Source organism: Delphinus delphis, chromosome 7, assembly GCF_949987515.2.
Source record: "Delphinus delphis chromosome 7, mDelDel1.2, whole genome shotgun sequence".
NCBI lineage: Eukaryota > Metazoa > Chordata > Mammalia > Artiodactyla > Delphinidae > Delphinus > Delphinus delphis.
In genome coordinates this window covers 13650256-13673169 of record NC_082689.1, presented here as the reverse complement: position 1 = coordinate 13673169, position 22914 = coordinate 13650256, and the positions used below count along the sequence as shown (strand labels likewise).

General features: G+C 40.3%; 1 protein-coding gene across 6 annotated transcripts in view; it reads right to left on the bottom strand.

Annotated features, from left to right (window-relative positions):
* DOCK10 (dedicator of cytokinesis 10) overlaps positions 1 to 22914 on the bottom strand; it is a 277867-nt gene that overhangs the window by 50955 nt on the left and 203998 nt on the right. For all 6 annotated transcript variants that reach the window (XM_060016022.1, XM_060016026.1, XM_060016025.1 and 3 more), the window contains exons 20-28: positions 22625 to 22748; positions 22307 to 22428; positions 21848 to 21934; positions 19091 to 19183; positions 18528 to 18646; positions 14037 to 14106; positions 10596 to 10709; positions 6419 to 6490; positions 1197 to 1343 (exon numbers count right to left, since the gene is read on the bottom strand). In XM_060016022.1, coding sequence (XP_059872005.1) covers positions 1197 to 1343; positions 6419 to 6490; positions 10596 to 10709; positions 14037 to 14106; positions 18528 to 18646; positions 19091 to 19183; positions 21848 to 21934; positions 22307 to 22428; positions 22625 to 22748 — 948 coding nt within the window. The remainder of the gene's footprint in view (positions 1 to 1196; positions 1344 to 6418; positions 6491 to 10595; positions 10710 to 14036; positions 14107 to 18527; positions 18647 to 19090; positions 19184 to 21847; positions 21935 to 22306; positions 22429 to 22624; positions 22749 to 22914) is intronic.

Below are 22914 nucleotides of genomic sequence, written 5' to 3'. Positions count from 1 at the left end.
TTCTTGAATGTAATTTGCTTACAAATCAGACAGTATGCCATTTTTTTCCCAAATTTTCTTTTCCATCAAGCACTTCAAATAAACTACTAGCATAGTAATAAACTTTATTCTCATAGGTCTTAAAAACATGGTAGAAAACTAGAGTAATTTTTTTCTCCTTTACTCTTTTCCTCCTCAACTCTGACCATCCCTTTCTCTTCCTGAAACAAGAAAAAAAGCAAAAATAAGAGGCAAAACAGTGAAGAAAAAGAAATACAAGATGAGAACAAATATAGTATGCAATTTGAAACTGCATTTAACACATTAAAAAAGAAATTAGACTGAATTAAAACTCACCAAAGACAACTTAAGCTAATTTTCCATCTACCTCCATAGCCTCTTAACTTTGTTAGTAGTATTTATTTATACATTCCCACACCTATCCAGTATGTTCTGGTGTCTACCACAAAGAAACAAGTGAAGTGGCTTCGTCAGTGGTCAACAGTTGGGCAAAAGAAGGAATAGAAGAAAAACATTATCTTTCTGGTTGAATGTATTATCTGTTAAATGATACACCATCATTCTACATTAGCTTTTCTTGGACTAAGCACATTTTTCTTCTCAATTCAATAGAAATGCCTGTAATTCAAAGAAATGATGCTAAATATATGTATGTGTATATATATATGTATATATATATTCACTTTATGTTGCTCAATACTTTAACTGATAATTTTCCTTTTATGCGATTAATGCACGATATTTTCATCATGTTAAAAGAGCCTAGAGGTAATATAACAAAAATGCGAAATTCCCCAAAATTTTCCCAAAGTGGCTATTTGGCATCACTGTTAGAGCTGGATCCAATCCAAAACATCACTTCAAGGGCAGAAAAGCCCAAGAGAATAATATTGTCACAGTGCAGCTTCTTTAAAAATCTCATTTTTCTCTTTAAAGATATTTAGAAGTACTACACTTGGCAACACTCAAGTAGATACTTTTCTTTAACCTTGGTTCTTATTCTGTATGACTCCAAATTGGAAAAAGTATCAAAAAGTATTTCAAGCAAGAAAGATGTATAGATGAAAGTATTCATCTAATCCTGGTAGTCTTGACTTTTCATCATAAATGAAACTGTGACTTAAATTGACATTTAGAGTATCTCACACCCACTATCACGGAGGCTTGAAGAGAACTGTGATCTTGTATAATTGTACCTTAAGAAATCTGGCAACGCTGTGGTTTGCCCTTCTTGTTTCTTCAAGTGCATCTTTGTTTTTCCAAATCATGTGGTCGGCTAGGCTCATGACAAGATTGTCCAATTCATTTTGGTAAGATTCAGGAAATCTTTGAGGCCGAGAAAGCTAAGGAAAGAATGGATCATTTCTTTATAATGTGACCTGTGAAATACTAAGCCTGGAAAACATAAACTGTAAGACTTACTACAAACAAAAAGTCTTTCTGAAAACTTGAAAGCAATAATAAAATAGAAGGCCTTTTAATTTCAAGGTCATGATTGTCATCATTTTCATTTAATGTTTCCTTCTATTTTGCCCAATAAGTTTTTCACTTTTTCATTATAAATTATAACATATATGAATTGCAGACTATTCAGACAATGTAGAAATGTAACATTTTTTTATAACCTCTTAATTCCCCTCCTTTCCCTCTCCGGAAATAACTGCTATCAATGGTTTAATGAATATTATTCTAGATTTTCTTTGACTCACAGTTCTCTAATTTAAAAATCAATTATTTTGATTTTTTAAAACTAGGAATCCTCCAATAAACAACTATAAGAAATCAGTGAATGAATAACTGAATGGGTACAGATATCGGTTTGTAATGTTCTCTAATAAGTAGTGAGTCCCAGCTAGTCTTTTTAAAACATTTATTTCAGCTTTATTGAGTTATAGTTGATATATAAAATTATATTTAAAGCATACACTGTGGTGCTTTCATACACATACACATTGTGAAAGAATTCCACCCTCCACCCCTCATCTAGTTAATTAAGCCATCCATCAGCTCACATACATATTTTTGGGGAGAGAACATTTAAGTTCTACTCTCGGCAGATTTCAATTACACAATACAGTGTTATCACCATGTTTTCCATTAGATGCTCAAACCTTATTTATCTTATAGATGAAGGTTTACACAAGCTAGTCTTAACTCAATGGTCCCAGCATATGCCACCGCAGGTGCCTGTGGGACTTCACAGTCAAGATGTTTTGCCGCAAGATAAAAAGTGATTTGGCTGTGAGATTACATAACATACATTGAATAAAACTCTGTAGGCCCCTAAAGACTGCCCTCAGTCCAGGAATCCAACACCCCCCCCCCCCCCCCCGCAATTTGAACTCCCGCACATAAAGGGAAAGTTTCAGGCAGCTGAGTTTTCCCATTTCAGTCTCTACTTGGTGAATTTACACAGCTTCTTTGCACGAGATAGGTAAGATTCATTCATCTTTACAAGTTGGCTTTAAAATTAGACTCGCATTTTCACTATAGACAGAAACAGACAATTGAGAGTTAGTGCCATATTCTCTAAAATTCTGAGCACCCAGCCTTCCATGAGGCAAGAATAAAAACCACGGAGGCTAAAATTACAGGAACTGCATAGAACAAACAGTGATTAATTGTTGGACGCTGGAGCTGACTTGGACTGGCTTTTTTTTAAGCCATTGTACCAGGACATGACTGTATAGGCATTTTGAGGATTTTATGGTTACCCCCTGTATATATTCAAAGCTTATTGTTGAAATCAAATGAAGTTAACAACAAATAAACCTAATGAATTTAATTGCAGACATCATTTTTCATCCTGCTGGGTGTACCCTGGGGAAATAAGGGTGAACAATTCACCTATGAAAGCAACAATCACTTTTTAGATAATCAAAGCACATTTGTAGTTTTCCTTTTTTCATTGTGTTAGTCCTCCAAGATACATTAAACATATCAATGTCAACATTTTCTTCACAAGGACATACAGTAATACCTTGGACTTTGATAACCCCTCTGTTCCTCTGTCTTTTCTGCCTTCCTTTCAAACTCCCCTTGTAGCCTACTCCCACTCTTAACCCAAAGACATGCTGCTCGGTAAACACACGAGCAATATTTTTAATCGTTCTCTGGAAGTCTATCCCAAGGGCTTGAGGCGGGAGAATTCCTGAGCTGGGGACGGTGGATTTTCTCTCTCAGGACAGGGGAGGAAGCGGGGTAAGGTGACCACATGGTTGGATCCCAAGCTGCAGAGCTGGAACGCGTTGGAGAACCTGGGCTATGATATGGTGGAGGTCCCAAGGATCAGGTGCGGAATGCAGGGGCTGAATTTCAGGCATTTGGGAATTTCGTTAAGAACAAGGGGCTGATGGGAAACAAAAGGTGTAGCCAGTACAAGAAAACTTTGGCTACTAGAGCTCAGTGTTGAGAAGCTATTCAGCACTTCCTAGTAAATAGGAATTCGCCTTGGACAAGAAAGCAGGGGTCACAGGGAGGTGTTATCTGCCTTTCAGAGGACCAGACTAGGGGATCTGACTTTCTCGCATCTCCTTGATGATGGAAGCTTTTTTTAATAGCAAAGAAAGCTATTCACTTCACAATTAAAAAATAAGAAAAGAAAATGCAAATAGCTTGGGAGATGTTTATTGTGAATGCTTTCAGGTCAAATGATGGTATCTGGTGTTCTCCTACTGTGATAAATAGAGACGGTTAGAAAATTGGAAGGCCGTGCACCTCTGGAAGAAAACTGGGTATGGTGATTGCTATGGAAGAGGGTAAGGAAAAGGGAACTTGAATCAGTGAAGATAAACTCTCGTTTACGATGAGTTCCTTTATTCTTAGGCTGTTCATAAGGGTGTTTTGTGACCTATCTATTTTAGCAGATACATACTGGTGGGAACTAAAGGATTTTAGTCCAATTTGTTCTTTTTACATATGGGAGAACAGACTCTGAGATGTTTAGTGTCTTTTTTTAAAATCATCGAACATGTTAGTGGCAGAGCAAGGATTACAGTGGTGAGGTTTCCTGATACAGCTTAAGAACAGAGAGATAGGAATCAGTCTTAGCTTCATGTTAGATTTTCTCTTCCTCCCAGACAGGAGGCTCTTATCTCTGGAAGTAGAAGCGCAGACACAGCTGAAAAGCAAACATAGGACTTAAGAACTGAGAGTTATGGGATACCAGAGATGATGAGATGTGCAGCCAAGGCAGGTCTGTTATGCTTACGTCAAAGCCATGTTTGGAAAGGCCTGAGGCCTGGAGGCAGGGATGGGGCACGTGGATGGATGGCCCGAGGATGGTGGCTTGGCAGACTCCCCTGAATCCTCAGTGCCCCATCCCTCTCTATTAAGAGTCAGCACTTCTCCTGTGTGGGAATACACTGCAAAGGTCTCTCCCTGCAAGAGGCCAGGCAAACCCTTCAGGAGCTGTCCTTCCTCCTCTCCTGGAGCTCAGGCCATGAACTGGGATTAAATGCCAGCTTAACTCAGCTGTGAACCTGCTGGGCCTAATAAGGTAAGGAAGGGCGTGTACCCCAAGGAGTTGTAAGAATTAGTTAGCAGGTACCAGCAGGAGCCACAGTGGGAGTACCACTGAGATTGGATGTTGAGTGTATTTGACCAAGATGGCCAGAACATAAGAATGGATAAATTCAATTTCACTGACGTGAGGGCACTTTGTCAGGACATGGGCTTAAATAAGACCTCAGGGGATGGACCACTCACTGTTAGTTGGCTCTTAGAATCCTGGAGATGGCTCATTTTAAGCAGAACGGAAATGCCTAGGTTGCCCTGGCAGATGAATGAGGAAGGAATAAAGAAGCAGATGAAGGTGGACACGTAGGAATGGAACTATGAGCCCGGAAGACCCACTATCCGCCAAGGCCATCAGGAAGGTACTGGGGACCGACATCCCTAAGACCGTTCAGTGGCGTCTCCCATCTGCAGGTGAGACAGGCAGTCCCAGTGTTGGCTCACTCACAGTCATGAGGATGAGGGGCATCAATATAACAGAGGCCATGTGATCGCACCTAATCTCCAGGGGCCAGGGGGTTGCGATTCCCAAAACAAATGGCAGATCTGGAGAGCAGCCGAGGGGGCTGGACTCTCAGGGAGCTACAGAGCTGATTGATGACACGCTGGAAGCCCTAGGGACGAGACAATCAGCAGCCAGCAATGGCGATGCTTAAGTCCACCAAGAAGGCAAGACTGGACAATCGGGAGATGAGGATGTTTGTTCCAGTAAGTAGACGGGAATCCTCTCTCTGTTCTTGGATCTCAGTCAATTTTCAGATCTGGTACATGCTGACTGAAGAGGAGGCAGGGTCCCTAAAGAAAGCCCCCTACAGACCTTTGATAAGTACATACTGTAATGATTCCACCAGTCCTTCTCCAAAGGCTTTCCTCAGGTGACGATACTAGGCGGAGGGGAATATTCATATATTTCAAGAACTACTGGCCACAAGATCTGAGTTGATACTGCTATCTGGAGACCAAAACACCACCAAGTCCACCCAGTTAGAGTGGAAACTCACAGGATTCATAAAGTTGCCCTGCCTAAAGTTCTGTTAGCAGAGAGTCCACTGGCTTCAAAAATCCACCAAACAGCCATTTCCCTGGTCCAAATGTATAATTTGTATTGACATAATTAGCATCTAGAGTACCCACACACTGGAGGCTTGGGAGGGTGAGACCACCCTGGACCACTCTGGAATGAGGGTTTGGGTCACAACACAGTAAGTCACCAAGACCTTCCGAGCTGCTGGCTGAGGGTGAGGGCAATCTAGAATGGATGGTAGAGGAGGGAGGTGATGAGAACTGCACAGGGTTCCGAGACCAACTATAGTAACAGGGGCTACAGTTAACCCCACTAGCCTCCCTCTTGTAAGTTTCCTTTCAGGAAGGAGAGGCCCATGGGAACTGTGGAGGAGAAGATTCATAATCATATGTGAAAGGTAGCTGTGGACTGTGGACCACGGGTGGCAGCCGAGGATGTGCATAGCTCAGATACTCCCTTGAGAAAAAGTCTACTGGGATGAATGAAATAACTACGAAGCCTTTGGGACCCACTCAAGAGCTCATGCCAAGCCACATTCTCTCCGGCTGCTCTGAGTAATTACTGAGCTTGCAGAGGTAACGGAGCCAGACCATCTTCCCGATGCAGGACTTTTCTCATGAACATTCTTTGCTCTCAGACAGCCCATTGGCCCACCTACAACTTTCTCACTGCAAGCCTCTTTCTAGCTGATCCTCCTTCCTTTGCCATCTCCTTTCACAGGTGTCAGACCTTCCTAGTCCTTTTGCCTGTCCCTTTATCCTTTGTAGTCATTTTTGTACTTCTAATTTTGTCCTGGCATCTGCTTCTGAAGGACCTGTACTGATACACACAATCATGTCTCACATTTATTGGATGCTATTGTATTACCTATGATCGTACCTGAATTTTATTTGTGTCAATCAAGTGCTGTGCCATGGATTTTAGGATAATTGCAAAGAAGAACCAGGAATGCTGTTAGGAAAAGAAAAGACAACCAGAAATTTATCATCTTATAGCAAAATAATGATAATTCCATTCTTCACAACATGCAATTTTATAAAACGTTTATCTTAAAATGTATTCTTTGAAATTCAATGCATCAGAGCAATAGTATATTCTCCATTATGTTAGGATCATCCTTAGCAAAGTTCTAATGGTAAAAGTAAATACCAGATACTTCTGTTCCTCAGTCACCTCAAAGACTGTTTAAACTAAAACAAGATACTGGTTTGCTAGACATGGCTGAGTAGACAGTAGTCTTATGAAATACTTATTCATTCATTGGGTGTTCTATCTGTTTTACTTAGTTAAACAAAACTAAGTAAAACTTTTTTGTCTTAAAATATGGTGTAGCAGACCCACCCCTAACATTGCCAGGGATAGAGGCAAGAGTGAACATGGAAGCCACGTGTGAAAATATCTAAAAGTTCAAAGTCACGTTAGCAGAGTCTTAAATAAAATATGTTGGATCCTCCTATCTTGACAAATATAAGTTCATGACAACTTGGAATGCTGCACCAGGACGCGGGGCTCACCCCCTCTTCTCACCTGAGGCTCTGCCCTACACTGAGGGGCCTGGGGCACGTGGGTGACTGTCCAGCCTGCAAATCCAGGTGCTGCCCACAAGCTGGTCCCTCTCTCCCACCAAACACTGCTCCCCTCTTGGGTCTTGGGTTACACTCCAGATTTTCCCTCTGAACAATGGACTTAGGAAAGAGATCTAAGCAGGCCCAGGAATTAACCTATAAACCCTTTAGGCAGGGGCTCCTGGGGATTCTTATAGGTGCTGAAGAGGTGGTAGGGGCTCCCAGGAGCATTGCTCTTGGCTATTCTCATACTTTTTCTTATGAGAAGGGGTACATTTGGAGAAGATCAAAGCATATTCAAGAGCAGAGGCCCCTCTTTCTTGGGTCTAAGGGTCTTGCTTAACCCAGATACAAAAAATATACATCACATATTGTGTACACTTACAAAGAATACACTTCCCTGAGCCTCTTCCCTTCCCAGCCTCTCCACCACATATAATAATTTTGAGTTTTGTGTTCATCATTCCCTTGCTTTCCTTCATAATTTTGCTGCCAATATCATACATCGAAGTGATATTCAGTTTTGCCTGCCCCTGAACTTTAAATAAACGGAATCATCCTGTATGTATTCTCTTGTGATGGCCTTTTCAATTCAACAAATGCTTTTCTGAGGTTTATTTATGTGGAGCTAGGTAGCTGGGGGTCCTCTATTGTCATTGCATCACATATATAATCCCAATTTACCTATCTGCTCTACTGTGGGTGGGCATCTGAACTATATCCAATTTTAGGCTGATACCAAGCACGCTGTTAAGAACTTTTGAGTACTGGGTTCTAACGCTGGAAGATTGACTGAGATGAGGAAGAAAGGACGTTTAAGCTCTAAAGGGGCAGCTCTGGCTTAAAAAGGGGGTCATTCCTTAGTAAACTTGATATTGGAAGTGAAATTCATGCTGTTGGGAATATTTAATTAACACAAGGCACCCCACCTTGTCCTAAATAATATTTTGAACCACCATGCCAAATGTTCTAACATTTGTCTCTTGATTTAACTGACACCTGTCACTCTCACTCCTCAGCACGCAGCCCCACCTCCACTATTTACCTTGAATCCACCAGGACCAATCCCATTGAGACTCTTGCCTCTGTTCACGTCTGATGACAGAAGAAGCCTCACTCCTCTCCTGCCCTCTGGTCTCCGTAGGTGCTGCACACCCCCTTGTGTATCTCACTGCTTCTCATCTCCTGAAACCCACCCACCATACCTTTGGTCTGGAACACATGGTCCATCACCAATAAAATCTCCTGAAGATGCAACTTCTCCTCCAAACATTCCCTTTGCCTTGTCTTTTAACTGAACACTGACTCTCCCCAGAGGACCCTGCTGGAGAGGGTGTGGAGAGAAGGGAACCCTCCTACACTGTTGGTGGGACTGTAAATTGGTACAGTCACTATGGAGAACAGTATGGAGGTTCCTTAAAAAACTAAAAATATAACTACCATATGATCCAGCAATCCCACTCCTTGGCATATATCCGGAGAAGAACATGGTTCAAAAGGATACATGCACCCCAATGTTCATTGCAGCACTGTCTACAATAGCCAAGACATGGAAGCAACCTACATGCCCATTGACAGACGAATGGATAAAGATGTGGTACATGTATACAATGGGATATTACGCAGCCATTAAAAGAATGAAATAATGCCATTTGCAGCAACATGGACGCTAGGCAGGCAGCTTTCTTCAGCAGCCCCGTCTCCACTCTCACCCCACTACAGTCTATTCTCTACGCAGCCATCAGAGCGATCCTTTTGAACCAAGATCAGCTCACGTTACTCCTCCACTCAAAGTCCTCTGACGGCTCCCAGTTTCTCTCTGAGTGGAAGCCAAAACCCTTGCAATGGCCCACAGGCCTTACATTACCTGCCAAACCTCCCGCTGCCTCTCTGACTTCAACTTGCCTCCGCTTTTCTTTGCTCACACGGCTTCAGCCACATTGGCCTCCCTGCCATCTTTCAGGCGTATCCACTAGGTGTGCTGCTGCCTTACAACGTTATACAGGTCTTCCCCTCTACCTTTTCTTTTGAAATATAGCTGACTTACAATATTATATTAGTTTCAGGTGCACAACATAATGACGCAATATTTTTATAGATTGTACTCCATATAAGGTTATTATAAAAATATTGGCGATATACCCTGCACTCTACGTTACATCCTTGTAACTTATTTTATACCTAACAGTTTGTACCTGTTAATCCCCTTCACTTATTTGTCCCCTCTCCCCACTCCTCTCTCATCTCAGAACCACTAGTTCGTTCTCTGTATCAGTGAGTCTGTTTCTGTTTTGTTATATCCACTTGTTTGTTTTACTTTTTAGATTCCACATATAAGTGAATGAAATTTTGCTACTTGTGACATCATGGATGAACTCGGAGGGTATTATGCTTAGTTAAATAAGTCAGACAAAGATAAATACGGTATGTTTTCCCCTCTACCTTTAATGTTCTACCCTAAACATCTCCAGCTCCCTCACTTTCTTCACATTTTTAGCTGAGGTATTACCTTCTCCATGAGCTCTACCTTGACCATTCTATTTAAAACTGCAAACCTCACCCTGCGTACTCAGGACTCCGCATTCCATTTACCTGCTCGACATTTTCTTCTCCTATGCTACTTCTCACCTCCAAATGTACAATTTAATTAACTTTGCTATCATGTGTGTCATTTATCGTTTTTATCCCGCAGTAGAATGTAAGCTTCCCAAGGGCGGAGATCTTTATTCTATTCTCTAAATGCACGCCAAATGCCTAGGATGGTGAGGATGGCGCTTGTCACAAGGAAGGCACTTGGAACATACTTGTTGGATAAACTGAATGAATATACGCATACGGCTGATTTAAATTTAAACAAACAAACCGCTTGGCCTAGGATAATGTGATTTCAGTCAACCCCTGTTGACGCTTATTGATCCGGCCTTCAGCCTCCCCTTCTAGCTACTTACAAATCAATCATCTATCTGTCAAGTCATGATAGATAATTAATTTAGCAGGGGACTAAATTCACAAGTCTGTAAGTTACATCTTTACCAGCTTCTCACCATCTCTTCTTCTATTACTACAAATGCATGTGTTTCAACTTTTGGGGGTCAAAGAGTGGCTGTTTCTCTGCCTCTTCTCTGCTGTCAGTATATTCATTACTACATCATTAATCCTTTTGTTGGTAGTTTTCCTCTTCCTGTGCCTGAAAACCCAATAAACTTTAGTTGGGGTACACTTAGCGTTTTTGAATGTTTTGGGTCATTCTTAATAGTCATTCGTTCTGCCTTTAGGCCAAAGGACTTAACTTGAGTCCATTCTACTTGTTAAAATGATCTGTTCTCTTGACACGGATCTCTTTTTCTTAACAGGTTCATATGTTACCGTTTCAACATGAAGCTTATACCAGAAACTGTTAGAGAAACGATCTATAAAAATCAATGAATCCTATCACCTTCAGGGTTGAGTGTAAGCCATCCCAATGAAAGGACCGTCTTTAAATTCTTTACCTTCAGGACATGCTTGACTGTTGTGGAGTCATTTGATTGCAAAAGACCAGTCACATTTTTAACCAGTTCCTCATGTATAGTTCTCTCCTTGCATGCCGTGGTCTTGAACACAAACTGAAGAAAATCCAAAAAGTGAAAAAAGTGAAATACTTAAGAACAAAGCATCAAAAATGACGTTCCAAGAATAACTCATGTCTCAAACTTATCTGCTCATGCCAGATTTTGTCATGAAATAAATGAAGGCCCAATGAGAAGTGTAATACACACCTGCTCCTATTGAGGGCTTTGCACAGGTAGAGCCTTGCTCACCTAAGTTCTCCTTGAAACGCTCTTTGTCGAAATCACAAAGAAGATCAGAGAGCAATTTAGAGGGTTCAAGGAAACATGGAGGGCTTTGACCCACCTACTTAGGATACATTTCCCCTTCTCCTTCCTTCCACTGGCAACAGGTGGGTGGCATGGTAGCATTTCTTCATCCTGAAAGGGTAGAGCACCCACTCAAATAGCCAAGTGGGGAAGCAGGCGCCTTCCAGAGGCCAGGAGGTGAGCTGCCCACAAGCCCAGGGTCCACTACCATCTCATGCTGAGACGTGGCAACCAACAGGTTCATAATAATTGGCCATCAGTAAGATAACTAATGCTTCTCGCTTTCTTTTCTTAAAAGATTAGTGCTGGCGTTCACCACTGAGTGCATGTCATGGTTTAGTTTTCCATATTTCTTCATATATTTTAAGTATCAATTCATGCATGTATATTTAAAATACAAAATGCTTATTACTGAATTATAATATTTTACTTATGAGTTGGGTTTGCCTCAAGGAAGGTCATTTCTTCATAATATTCAAAATTTGGACTTCACTACAGTCAAGGATGAATGCAGGCAAGAAACAAAGCAGAGGCACTTTGCATTTGGGTCTGTAATTATTTCTTTGAACTTCACAGGCCATTGATATCTAAATCATTCTGATGGGGCCTAACTTCTCCACGCTCATCCCAAAGGAGAAAAACGAGGCTAAGAAATGCATGAAACTAGCTAACATCAAGAGTAGTATGATTTTCCCCCTCATGGATTATGACTCATATGAGGGTAATGTCATCAACTGTCTAATCCCTTGTGCAGTAATTAAGCCCCAAGGGCATTTTGACTAGCTCTGAAATTTTAAAAATTTTGGCTAGACCATATGAGTCCTACGAATTGCTGTAAACCATTTAATTAGATTGACCTTAGGTATACATTTTTGAAAAAGACATGGTGTATGTGTGCATTTTGGATATCGTAGATGGAGTGAGTTAGCAGCATTTAACACCACTGAACTTGAAATGGTGTTTAGATTACTTCTGAATAGGTTTGAATTATATCAGCTATCCCATCTTTCAAGGACATCAAAGCACGTATTGGTACCAGTTTTCATTATACTCTTAGGTGTGGGGCTTAATGTATATGCTAAAAAATAATGTTTTCCACCACGGGTAAAAAAAGTCATACTCCTTGGTCAAGGTCAGGCTGTCAGCCATGTACTGCAGCAAGAGACAAATCACAGAACCATAGACCTAGATGTTCATGGGGTCTCCCCCATCTCACTTCACAGAGGAGAAAAGTGAGGCTCAGAGAGGCTGATTGCTCCAAGTTAGCTATTTAACCTTAACTAGAATGTAGTTTTTCATTTGCTACTTTAATGCTCTTTCCAGAGTAAAATTCCAGTTGGTTATACTTATTAGGCTGTATTTGTTTTAGATATATGAAATTATGTTATAAAATATCTTTAGGAATTTTTATCAGCTTGAAATTCCACATAGGTGTATTTCTAGATTTGAACCACTTCAAAGCAAACTAAATACACAGCTTCTTACATTACAAAATCAAAAGGTCTCATCAGGATATTTCAAACATCCTGCTTAAAAATAAAGACCTTTCCAGGGTGCATTTCCAGGACAACGCTCCAGGAGCATGACAGATAACATCTGAGAGCTGATTTAAGGCTCTCACCAGGAACTAGCCTCGGCTGTCACAAAAATAACTGCAACGTCAGTGGGTTCTCAATGCAATTTTCAGTGATTCCATTGGAACAAGGTAAATAATATGTGTGTTGAAAAGGAGATGACTTTGTGTAATAAGGATTGGGGAATTTTTTTTCTACTCAGCCCCTTTGGCAATTGAAATGGAAAACTGGGTTAAGTGTCGAGAGAATGAAAATTCTATAGATGATTTCTGTTGAACAGTAAAGTCTTCAATACCCTATAAAAGTAAGCTATGACTCTGTCTTAGAGAGCAAACTAAAAAGGCATTTGTAGGTGGAACTGGCCTTCTGCAGTTGAATTGTAGATCTTATTGGGTAAAATTATACCATAGGGAAATTATGGTGAAGAAGCTCTTTTTGGCGTATGGGCTATTTTAAGGAATGGCACACACTCATACTTAGATATTTGGGAAGACATCTAACATTTCTGACAGGTAGAAAACATGTAAATATAAAACTGTAATGAGAAAAATTCCTCACTGATGGTATCTCAGAAGGGTTCACTCCAGAGTAAAATTTCTAGTTACTTCCTTTTACAGGAGCATTTCTGTCAAAGAAGACGCCAAATTCTTCTCTAGTCACCTTTCTAGACACCTAAAATATATGGATAAATGTCTATCTATATATTAATGGAATATATCTTTTAATAAAAAGGTCTCTGTCTCTTAAAGATACAACCTGTGCATAAATATTGAAATTTAGGTCCTCTATGCATCATAAAGGAATATAAGGTACTTTCATTTATCTCTGGGTGGATTTTTTCTCTTCACTCAAGAAGATGACTTTTAGGTTGGAACTATAATGTACAAACATCATCACAAGTTCACTGGCATTAAGTCACAGGCCAACTGAAAATGAGAATATAAACATATCCGAGTGAACATCTGACGAAGGCCACTGAAGGATGCAGTGCACACTGATGGGATGGGCTAGTGGTGCATGCCAGAGGATAAAGGACTTAACATACCAGAAGCAGGTACAAATATACAGTAACTGGGAAAATGAAATAATGCCTGAGAAAACAATAAAAAGAGCTAAGAAAACAGTACAGAAGAAACATAGCACATTCAACAAACCAACAGGAAACATCTTCCTTAAATTTATAGAGGGATTTCATTTATTTGTAATGTTGACTTCAAAGGACAATACTTTAGTTTTCTCCTCTCTTTCTTTGCTCTCTCTCCCCATATGTATATTCATTTGCACATGAACACATTATTTATACATTTATACATTGAAACAATACATTGAGCCCATCAATGCAAAAAGAAGGAATTCTAAGTAGCTAAGGGGAATGTCTGATACGACTGTGGTAGGCACCGTCTAGCTAAAGGGGGAAACTTCCCACTTGTTGCAGACAGGAAGTGAGAAAAGCCACACAGCACAAGGGGATATGACCAATGCCCAGGTGGCAATTTTGTACCTTAATATAGGACTGGATGCAGTGGTCCAGCTGCTCCTCATGGCACTTGGTCACGATGTCAGTCAGAACCCTGGAAAAGCAATGCTGTTGAGTGGACTTTCTGGAGAAGGCAGGAAAATACCACTTGGTTTGTCACTGGAGTGCTTGGTAAACTGGGTGCTTAATCGTTGTTGAATGAATGAACGAACCAATTTCAGACTCTCCCCGCCCCCCTTATCCCCCAATACTGGGTGTTTAACATCTACAATACCTGTTAGCCATTTCCAACCATGAAATCTCTAAACACTACGATATAAGTAATGTATTAAGGCTGCAATACCATACTGGAGACATTTTTGCCCAAGTTGTATATGCTATTATGGTCTATGTGTTTGCTGACATTGTCTTCTTGGAAAAGGGATCATTTTTAGTACCTTATTAAAACTTCTTTAACCTCCAACTATCATGTTCCACTTTAAAAGGGCTAGTCTTCCAACCTAGAGGTGTTATATACATGCTTTTGGAAAAACTAATTCGTTTAAGATGCAGGTTTTTGGGTTTTCCCTCTTAGCTGGGTTAGGGTTTCCAGTAGCACTTGTGGTATGGGTTGATTTCTTCACATTAATACTTCCAGTTACTCCACGGCTGTAGGGCTTAGGAACAGCCCAGAATTTCAACAGATCTATCTGCTGAAATACTTAGGAGTTTTGCCAACACAGATGCATATACTCATGTTGAAAAAGGCATAACTTGAAGGCACAGTTGGGGCCTTCTAATCTGGCTCCAGAACTGCCTGGTTGTAGAACTGTTAGAGATACTTTAATTTTCTAGAGCTTCAGAGCTTTACTTTAAAAATGACGCTAAAGGGGACTTCCCTGGTGGCGCAGTGGTTAAGAATCTGCCTGCCAGTGCAGGGGACACGGGTTTGAGCCCTGGTCCGGGAAGATCCTGCATGCCATTGAGCAGCTAAGCCTGTGCAGTACGACTACTGAGCCTGCTTTCTAGAGCCCGCGAACCACAACTACTGAGCCCACGTGCCACAACTACTGAAGCCGGTGCGCCTAGAGCTCATGCTCCGCAAAAAGAGAAGCCACCGCAATGAGAAGCCTGTGCACTGCCACGAAGAGTAGAGCCCACTCGCTGCAACTAGAGAAAGTCTGCGTGCAGCAATGAAGACCCAACGCAGCCAAACAAACAAACAAACAAACAAAAAACTGACGCTAAAGACTCTTATTCTGAAAGAGGCTAATAATATGCCTGTGAGTTATGAAGGTACTGGAAACATTTCAATGTGAAGAGTAGGTTTTTTCCAGAATGCTGTAACTAATATTTAAAAAAAAGTGAACTTTAGAAATATTTGATTCAATAATTAATCAAGAATTCTATCTCTAGAAAGAGGAAATTGTAACTGCCAAAGTCACAAGACAGATTAGTAATGTTGAAAGAATATAGTACAGGCAAATTTAAAGTGAGAACAGTTGAAGAAAAATTGAGCATAAAAAAATAAGATCTAGTGGGAGAGAAATGGTACAGCTATTCTGGAAAGCAATTCAGCATGTTATTTTTAATTAAAATTTAAAAAAAATTTAACATCTTTATTGGAGTATAATTGCTTTACAATGGTGTGTTAGTTTCTGCTTTATAACAAAGTGAATCAGCTATACATATACATATATCCCCATATCTCCTCCCTCTTGCATCTCCCTCCCACCCTCCCTATCCCACCCTTCTAGGTGGTCACAAAGCACTGAGCTGATCTCCCTCTGCTATGCAGCTGATTCCCACTAGCTACTTATTTTACATTTGGTAGTGTATATATGTCCATGCCACTCTCTCACTTCATCCTAGCTTACCCTTCCCCACCCCGTGTCCTCAAGTCCATTCTCTACATCTGCATCATTATTCCTATCCTGCCCTTAGGTTCTTTATAACCATTTTTCTTTTTTTAGGTTCCATATATATGTGTTAGCATACGGTATTTGTTTTCCTCTTTCTGACTTACTTCACTCTGTATGACAGACTCTAGGTCCACCCACCTCCCTACAAATAAATCAATTTCGTTTCTTTTAATGGATGAGTAATATTCCATTGTATATGAGCGCCACATCTTCTTTATCCATTCATCTGTCGATGGACACTTAGGTTGCTTCCATGTCCTGGTTATTGTAAATAGAGCTGCAATGAACATTTTGGTACATGACTCTTTTTGAATTATGGTTTTCTCTGGGTATATGCCCAGTAGTGGGATTGCTGGGTCATATGGTAATTCTATTTTTAGTTTTTTAAGGAACCTCCATACTGTTCTCCACAGTGGCTGTATCAATTTACATTCCCACCAACAGTGCAAGAGGGTTCCCTTTTCTCCACACCCTCTCCAGCATTTATTGTTTGTAGATTTTTTGATGATGGCCATTCTGACTGGTGTGAGGTAATACCTCATTGTAGTTTTGACTTGCATTTCTCTAATGATTAGTGATGTTGAGCATTCTTTCATGTGTTTGTTGGCAATCTATTTAGGTCTTCTGCTCATTTTTGGATTGGTTTGTTTGTTTTTTTGATACTGAGTTGCATGAGCTGTTTATAAATTTTGGAGGTTAATCCTTTGTCAGTTGCTTCATTTGCAAATATTTTCTCTCATTCTGAGGGTTGTCTTCTCGTCTTGTTTATGGTTTCCTTTGCTGTGCAAAAGCTTTGAAGTTTCATTAGGTCTCATTTCTTTATTTTCCTTTTTATTTCCATTTCTCTAAGAGGTGGGTCAAAAAGGATCTTGCTGTGATTTATGTCATAGAGTGTTTTGCCTATGTTTTCCTCTGAGAGTTTGATAGTGTCTGGCCTTACATTTAGGTCTTTAATCCATTTTGAGTTTATTTTTGTGTGTGCTGTTAGGGAGTGTTCTAATTTCATTCATTTACATGTAGCTGTCCAGTTTTCCCAGCACCACTTATTGAAGAGGCTGTCTTTTCTCCAGTGTATATTCTTGCCTCCTTTATCAAAGATAAGGTGACCTTATGTGCATGCATTTGTCTCTGGGCTTTCTATCCTGTTCCATTCATCTATATTTCTGTTTTTGTGCCAGTACCATACTGTCTTAATGACTGTAGCTTTGTAGTATAGTCTGAAGTCCGGGAGCCTGATTCCTCCAGCTCCGTTTTTCTTTCTCAAGATTGCTTTGGCTATTCGGGGTCTTTTGTGTTTCCATACAAATTGTGAAATGTTTTGTTCTAGTTCTGTGAAAAATTCCAGTGGTAGTTTGATAGACTCAGTTTGCACTGAGTCTGTAGATTGCTTTGGGTAATATAGTCATTTTCACAATGTTGATTCTTCCAATCCAAGAACATGGTATATCTCTCCATCTGTTTGTATTCTCTTTAATTTCTTTCATCAGTGTCTTATAGTTTTCTGGATACAGGTCTTTTGTCTCCTTAGGTAGGTTTATTCCTAGGTATTTTATTCTTTTTGTTGTAACGGTAAATGGGAGTGTTTCCTTCATTTCTCTTTCAGATTTTTCATCATCAGTGTATAGGAATGCAAGAGATTCGGCATGTTCTTAAAACCAACACATACAATGACCATATGACCCAACAATCGCTCATTTCAAAGAAATGAAAACATGTTCACCCCAAATGTACCCAAAACTGGAAACAACCCAGCTAGCCTTCAACAGGTGAATTTTTAAACATTTTTTGATGTGGAATACTAGTCAGAAATAAAAAGGAGAGAACTATTGATTGATTGATGCAACAACCTGGATGAATCTCCAGAGAATTATGCTGAGTGAAAAAAGCCAATCCCCAAAGGTTATATACCGTGATACTATATAATTCCATATCCATATATATATATATAAAATATATAATTTATATATGAATTGAAAATAGAATATATAATAAACTCATCAATTTATTATATGAATATGTGGAGCATAGAGTATATTTTAACATACTATAAAATTTTATATATTCCTATTATATATAAAATTTCAATATAATATATATAAAATTCTTAAAGTAACAAAATTTTAGAGATGGAGAACAGATTAGTAGTTGTCCGGGGCAAGGAGTGGGGTTTGAGATGCCAAAGAAGTAAGTGTGTCAATAAAAGGGCAACATGAGGGATCCTTGTGGGGACGGGAATATTCTGTCTCCTGATTCTATCAATGTTAATATTCTTGGAGTGATATTGTCCTACAGTTTTGCACAATGCCACCATTGGGAACATCTAAAGAGAACATGGACTCTCTCTGCATTATTTCTTACAACTGCATGTGCCTCTATCTCAAAATAAAAAGTTTAATTAAAAACACAAAGTTAAAAAAGAGGTCTAAAACTTTACTTGAATGATAGTAATAGATGATTAGAAGGTAAGAACTCAAGAGTGAGACATACTTAACTTTGAGGTACGTATTCGAACGAAATGCAAGCATACACAATCAGGTGGCCATTCGGTTATAATCAAAGTTGTGTGTAACCACAGCTTATAAAACCTCTTCCCCTAAGGCTGTGCTATGGATACCTGGTCACAGTTGTGCTTATTTCATCTTCTTCATTCTGCACCAGAACCCTGAAGAGCTGATTCAAGATTACCGGCAGAAAACTCATGATTGCATGAATCTTTTCCACATTCAGTAAGTTCTGTTAAATTGGCAGGACAAAAAAAAAAAAAAGGCCATTGATTAAATTTAAAGCACATTCTTTTACTGACGTTCTTCAGAACTTGAATATGACTACTGTAGCTCACTTTTGTTTGACTTTACTTTTCATGGCATTTAGCATGACATAAAGGCATGGGGGTAATGTTACAAGGACTCTACATCTAATTAACTAATTTAGAGTCAATTGATTCTGATTTTCAATCATTTTTATTTTGGAGAAACTGATCTTTGCTTATTTTTTAATGAACACACAGACACCTTTTAGGAATTGTGAAATAAAATCATTTAGTCTCTGAATTGATAAGGTGTTTAAAAATCTTCGATAATAATTACCCCTTAGTTTGCTGCTCAATGCAAAACGTAAAGGTCTGTTTTGCCCATTTCTACCCTGGAGACCATTGCAGCTATTTGCATGTCATGTTACCTTACAAGAACGGACGAAACTCGAGGTAGGTGACTGAGACATATCTTTCTCCCTTTTTTGGCACTGTCGGAAAAATGCGTTCACATGTGGATCCTGAAACAGCAAAAGAAAGTCTTGATTTTTGATGACATGTAAGCTGTGGAACAATCATGGTGATGGGAGGTGAGCCCTTCTGTAGGACAAGATGCCTTGATGTGAGGTGCTTTGTCCAGGAGGCATAGTGACAGACCTCTCATTTTCACAGGCATTCCAGCACACAGAGGGCTTGACCTGAACTACGAAGTCCCCTCTCTCTCCTATTTCACTCTCAGAGATTTGTTTTCTTTCCGGGCCACATGATAATGGCTAGAGAATTATTTCCCTTGTCTCTGTTCTTTCCCTTCTTTCTTTTTAAGGTGTCTTCTGTCATCTTCCTTCCACAGACTTCTACCAATTTTTCTTACCTATTCTTTAACACACACGAGAATGGGTACAGTTTAAAATGCATACGGATATTTTCGGACTTAAAATGTCAGAGTTAATAAAAAAATTATGAAGTCCACCTGACATCATGAGATAAAACTTGACTCCCCAGACCCATATGTTGAAGTCCTAATTCCCAGTACCTCCAGATGTAATGATATTTGAAGATAAGGTCTTTAAAGAGGTAATTAGTTAGGGTGGCCCTAGTCCAATATGACTGACGTCCTCATGGAAGAGTAAACTTGGATGTGCACACACAGAGGAAAGCCAAGGAGAGAGGCCTTGGAAGAAGCCAACTCTGCTGACACCTTGATCTCAGACTTCCAGCCTCTAGACCTGTGAGAAAATACATTTCTGTTGTTTAAGCCACCCAGTCTGGTATTTTGTTATGGCAGCCTAAGCAAACTAATCAGCCCTTTAATGCTCTTTCCTGAAAAGGGTGTCACCTTGGAAATGCCTAAGTTCTATGTTGAGGGTCAAAGTTATGAAGTCAGGAAGTGGAATACAGACTTTTAGTGTAGGTGCACTCTCTGGGGGTTTCTCTGGCCTTTGTCAGTTCTAGAGGGCATCTGTGGTTGGGGTTCCCCTCAAGTCGGGGTATTTGTGTGCGTGTGCGTGCGTGTGTGTATATTTTCAGTTTCACTTCATTTATTCGACAGTTATTTATTGAAAGCTGTCTATGTGCCAGGTTCTTGTCAGGCACGGAGGACAGAGTCAGGAGCAAGGAAAAGCCACTCTGTGGTCCTTCCATTATGCCCGGGAAATCAGGTACCATGCCATGATTTTCACACATACCTATTTGCTCATAATTAGACAAGTGCTTCAAAGGAAAGCAGGGTGCTGTATGGGTGTATGACAAGATGACACGGCATATCTGAGGGGTTAGGGGACAGGGAAGGCTTCTTTGAGGACGCGACATTAGAGCCAAGCTCTGAAGGTTGAGTAGTAGCTGCCCAGACCAATCAGGGGAGGGTAGGCAGAGAGGGAGAGATCGCCCTCCTGGCTGACGAAAGGCTGAGTGTCACAAAATCCCTGGATCTTGGAGGTATGAAGCAGACAGAGGGCACAGTGCAGGATAGGGCCTGGCGTGTTTGAAAATTGAGGTAAATACCGCTATGGAGGAAGGAAGAAGGTGTCCCCCAGGGTGACGAGTGCGTGGGCGGTGGAAGCTGATGTGCAGAAAGGAGAGTAGTGGTGAGTCACAGAGAGACCTGGGCAGTTTGGAGAAAAGCAGCTGGAGGTGCGGGAAGGAGAAACTCGGGGCATTCTGAGAGCTATAAAAGCAGGATTTGGTGGAGAAGGACCATTTTGTGGGACTTGACCGGGGCTGATGGCGTCAGAGAAAAGATGGGTTTGAGGAGTCATGGGCATAGGACTTGGGAAGAGGACTAAGTTTGGCTTGAGGCGCCAGTGGTTACGGAAAGACCTTTTGATCCAATATATGGTGGTCCCCGGATTATTTCATTCTTCTTAGTAAGCAAGTATGTGCTACGGTTAAAGCAGCATGAAGCAAAAAAACAAACAAAAAACCACACACAAAACCCAGGTACACATTGAATTTAAGAAAGAAGCAATACGTAGCCTATGTACTTGCAATAGTTTGTTTATAGTTAGTACCACAAAAGTCCTCACAGTGTGGTAAAGTAAGCTGCCTTGCAATGGAAGGGGTGAGTTTGTGGTAATCTGACAGTGATAATAACTACATTTGTACAGCGTTTTGCAGTTCATGAGATAGTTTCACGTGCAGTTTCTCATTTTGAGCCTCACAACCACCTTAGGTTGAGATTTTCTATTGTTATCATTTTCCTGCTGAGGACACAGGACTGCAGGGGTGAGGTGACTTGTCCAGGGTCACTGGGCCAGAAATTGGCCGAGGTGACTCTCAAATACAGTTCTGCCAACCTCGTGGCCTTTCCATGAGAGGAGCCTTGGGTAGGGATTGGGAATTAGACTGAGTTTTAAGGTAAAGGTCCAAAGCCTTTATTTTAAACGTTTCATATTTTTAACACTCGGGGGTTGTCATGGGAAGCAAACCATCTTCCAAGGAAAGTGCCCTTTTGATAAATACGCTACTGGAATTTTGGGTTGCAGTTTGGTAGTGCCTGAGCTTTTATGGGTTAGGGCGTTCGATCTCTTCTGGAAGAGGGATACAGTTTTGCCACAAACATTCTTCCTTTTTGATCACCTGCTCTCTGACACCTTGTGGAATGGTGAGTCTCCTCCTGTAAATCTGGGAGACACTTTACGATTTTATGTGTTAGAGAAGATTTTGATATTTCAGGACAACACACTCACCTGAGTATTCACTGTTGATACAACAAATGTCGATACTTTGAAAAGTGGTTTGCCACCATCGACCCATTTAATGTCACTCCCACCATGCTGCAAAAAAGAGTTTGTTACTGTCACTGTGGCAATTTGAGAGAGAGGAAATAAACAGGTTATTTAGTTTACGTTAATTTGTCATCCTGACCCATTAACCTCGCGGTCCTATAGAGATGGAAAATAAGAGATGCAAATACATTTGGTAATATTGGTCAATGAAACCAATGTGATACCAGGGGATCATTTTGAACAGATCGTTTCTACTGGCCACAAACTAAACAAGATATTTGACGTATCATAGGTACACCTGATTCCTTATTACAATGGATGCATACACCAAGGTTGGGTTAATTCAAACAGCAGAAAGAAGATAACCTCATGCCTTTTAGCCCATGTATTTTTTCTCTTAAGTTATACATCATTCAATACCTTTCCACTTGCAGAATCTTGAAAGCTTAAATAATTCGGAGGCAGGCTTGTTGCTACTGGGATGTTGTACTCTTGAGAAGCTATCTGATCATCTCTCATGAGAGGAAGCCACGCATATCCAACTGTGCAAAGGAACAACAAAGGGAAAACTTTTCAGTACAAATCTTCATGGCGAGGAGTAAAAATAAAGCTATTTATCATTTATGAATATAAAACGTCACTTTAAAAAACTCAATAAATCAGAGCTTTTCAAATACTCTCCAATTTAGGTTCCAGAGATAACATGCACAGCTATCTCAGATTGCTTTCTGTCAATACCTGGTGTTTCCAGAGCCTCCTTCTTTTTGGTGTTAGCTTTTGCATTTATGTCACAAGTGACATGATAAAAAGAAAAAAAAATATGGTGCTTCTCATGAAGTTGTGTTGGTAGCTCGATTTTCACCTGCAATGAAAGAGAGAACAGCTGGGCGAAGACTGGAATCATTCTCCCAGTGTCAGGACAAGACACGGCATAGGCATGTTAGCCTCTTTAAAAGTCTTTCACTGAAATCTAGGTCCACAATTTAATAGTCAGCACTAGAAGTACGATTTACCTCTCAATAAATATC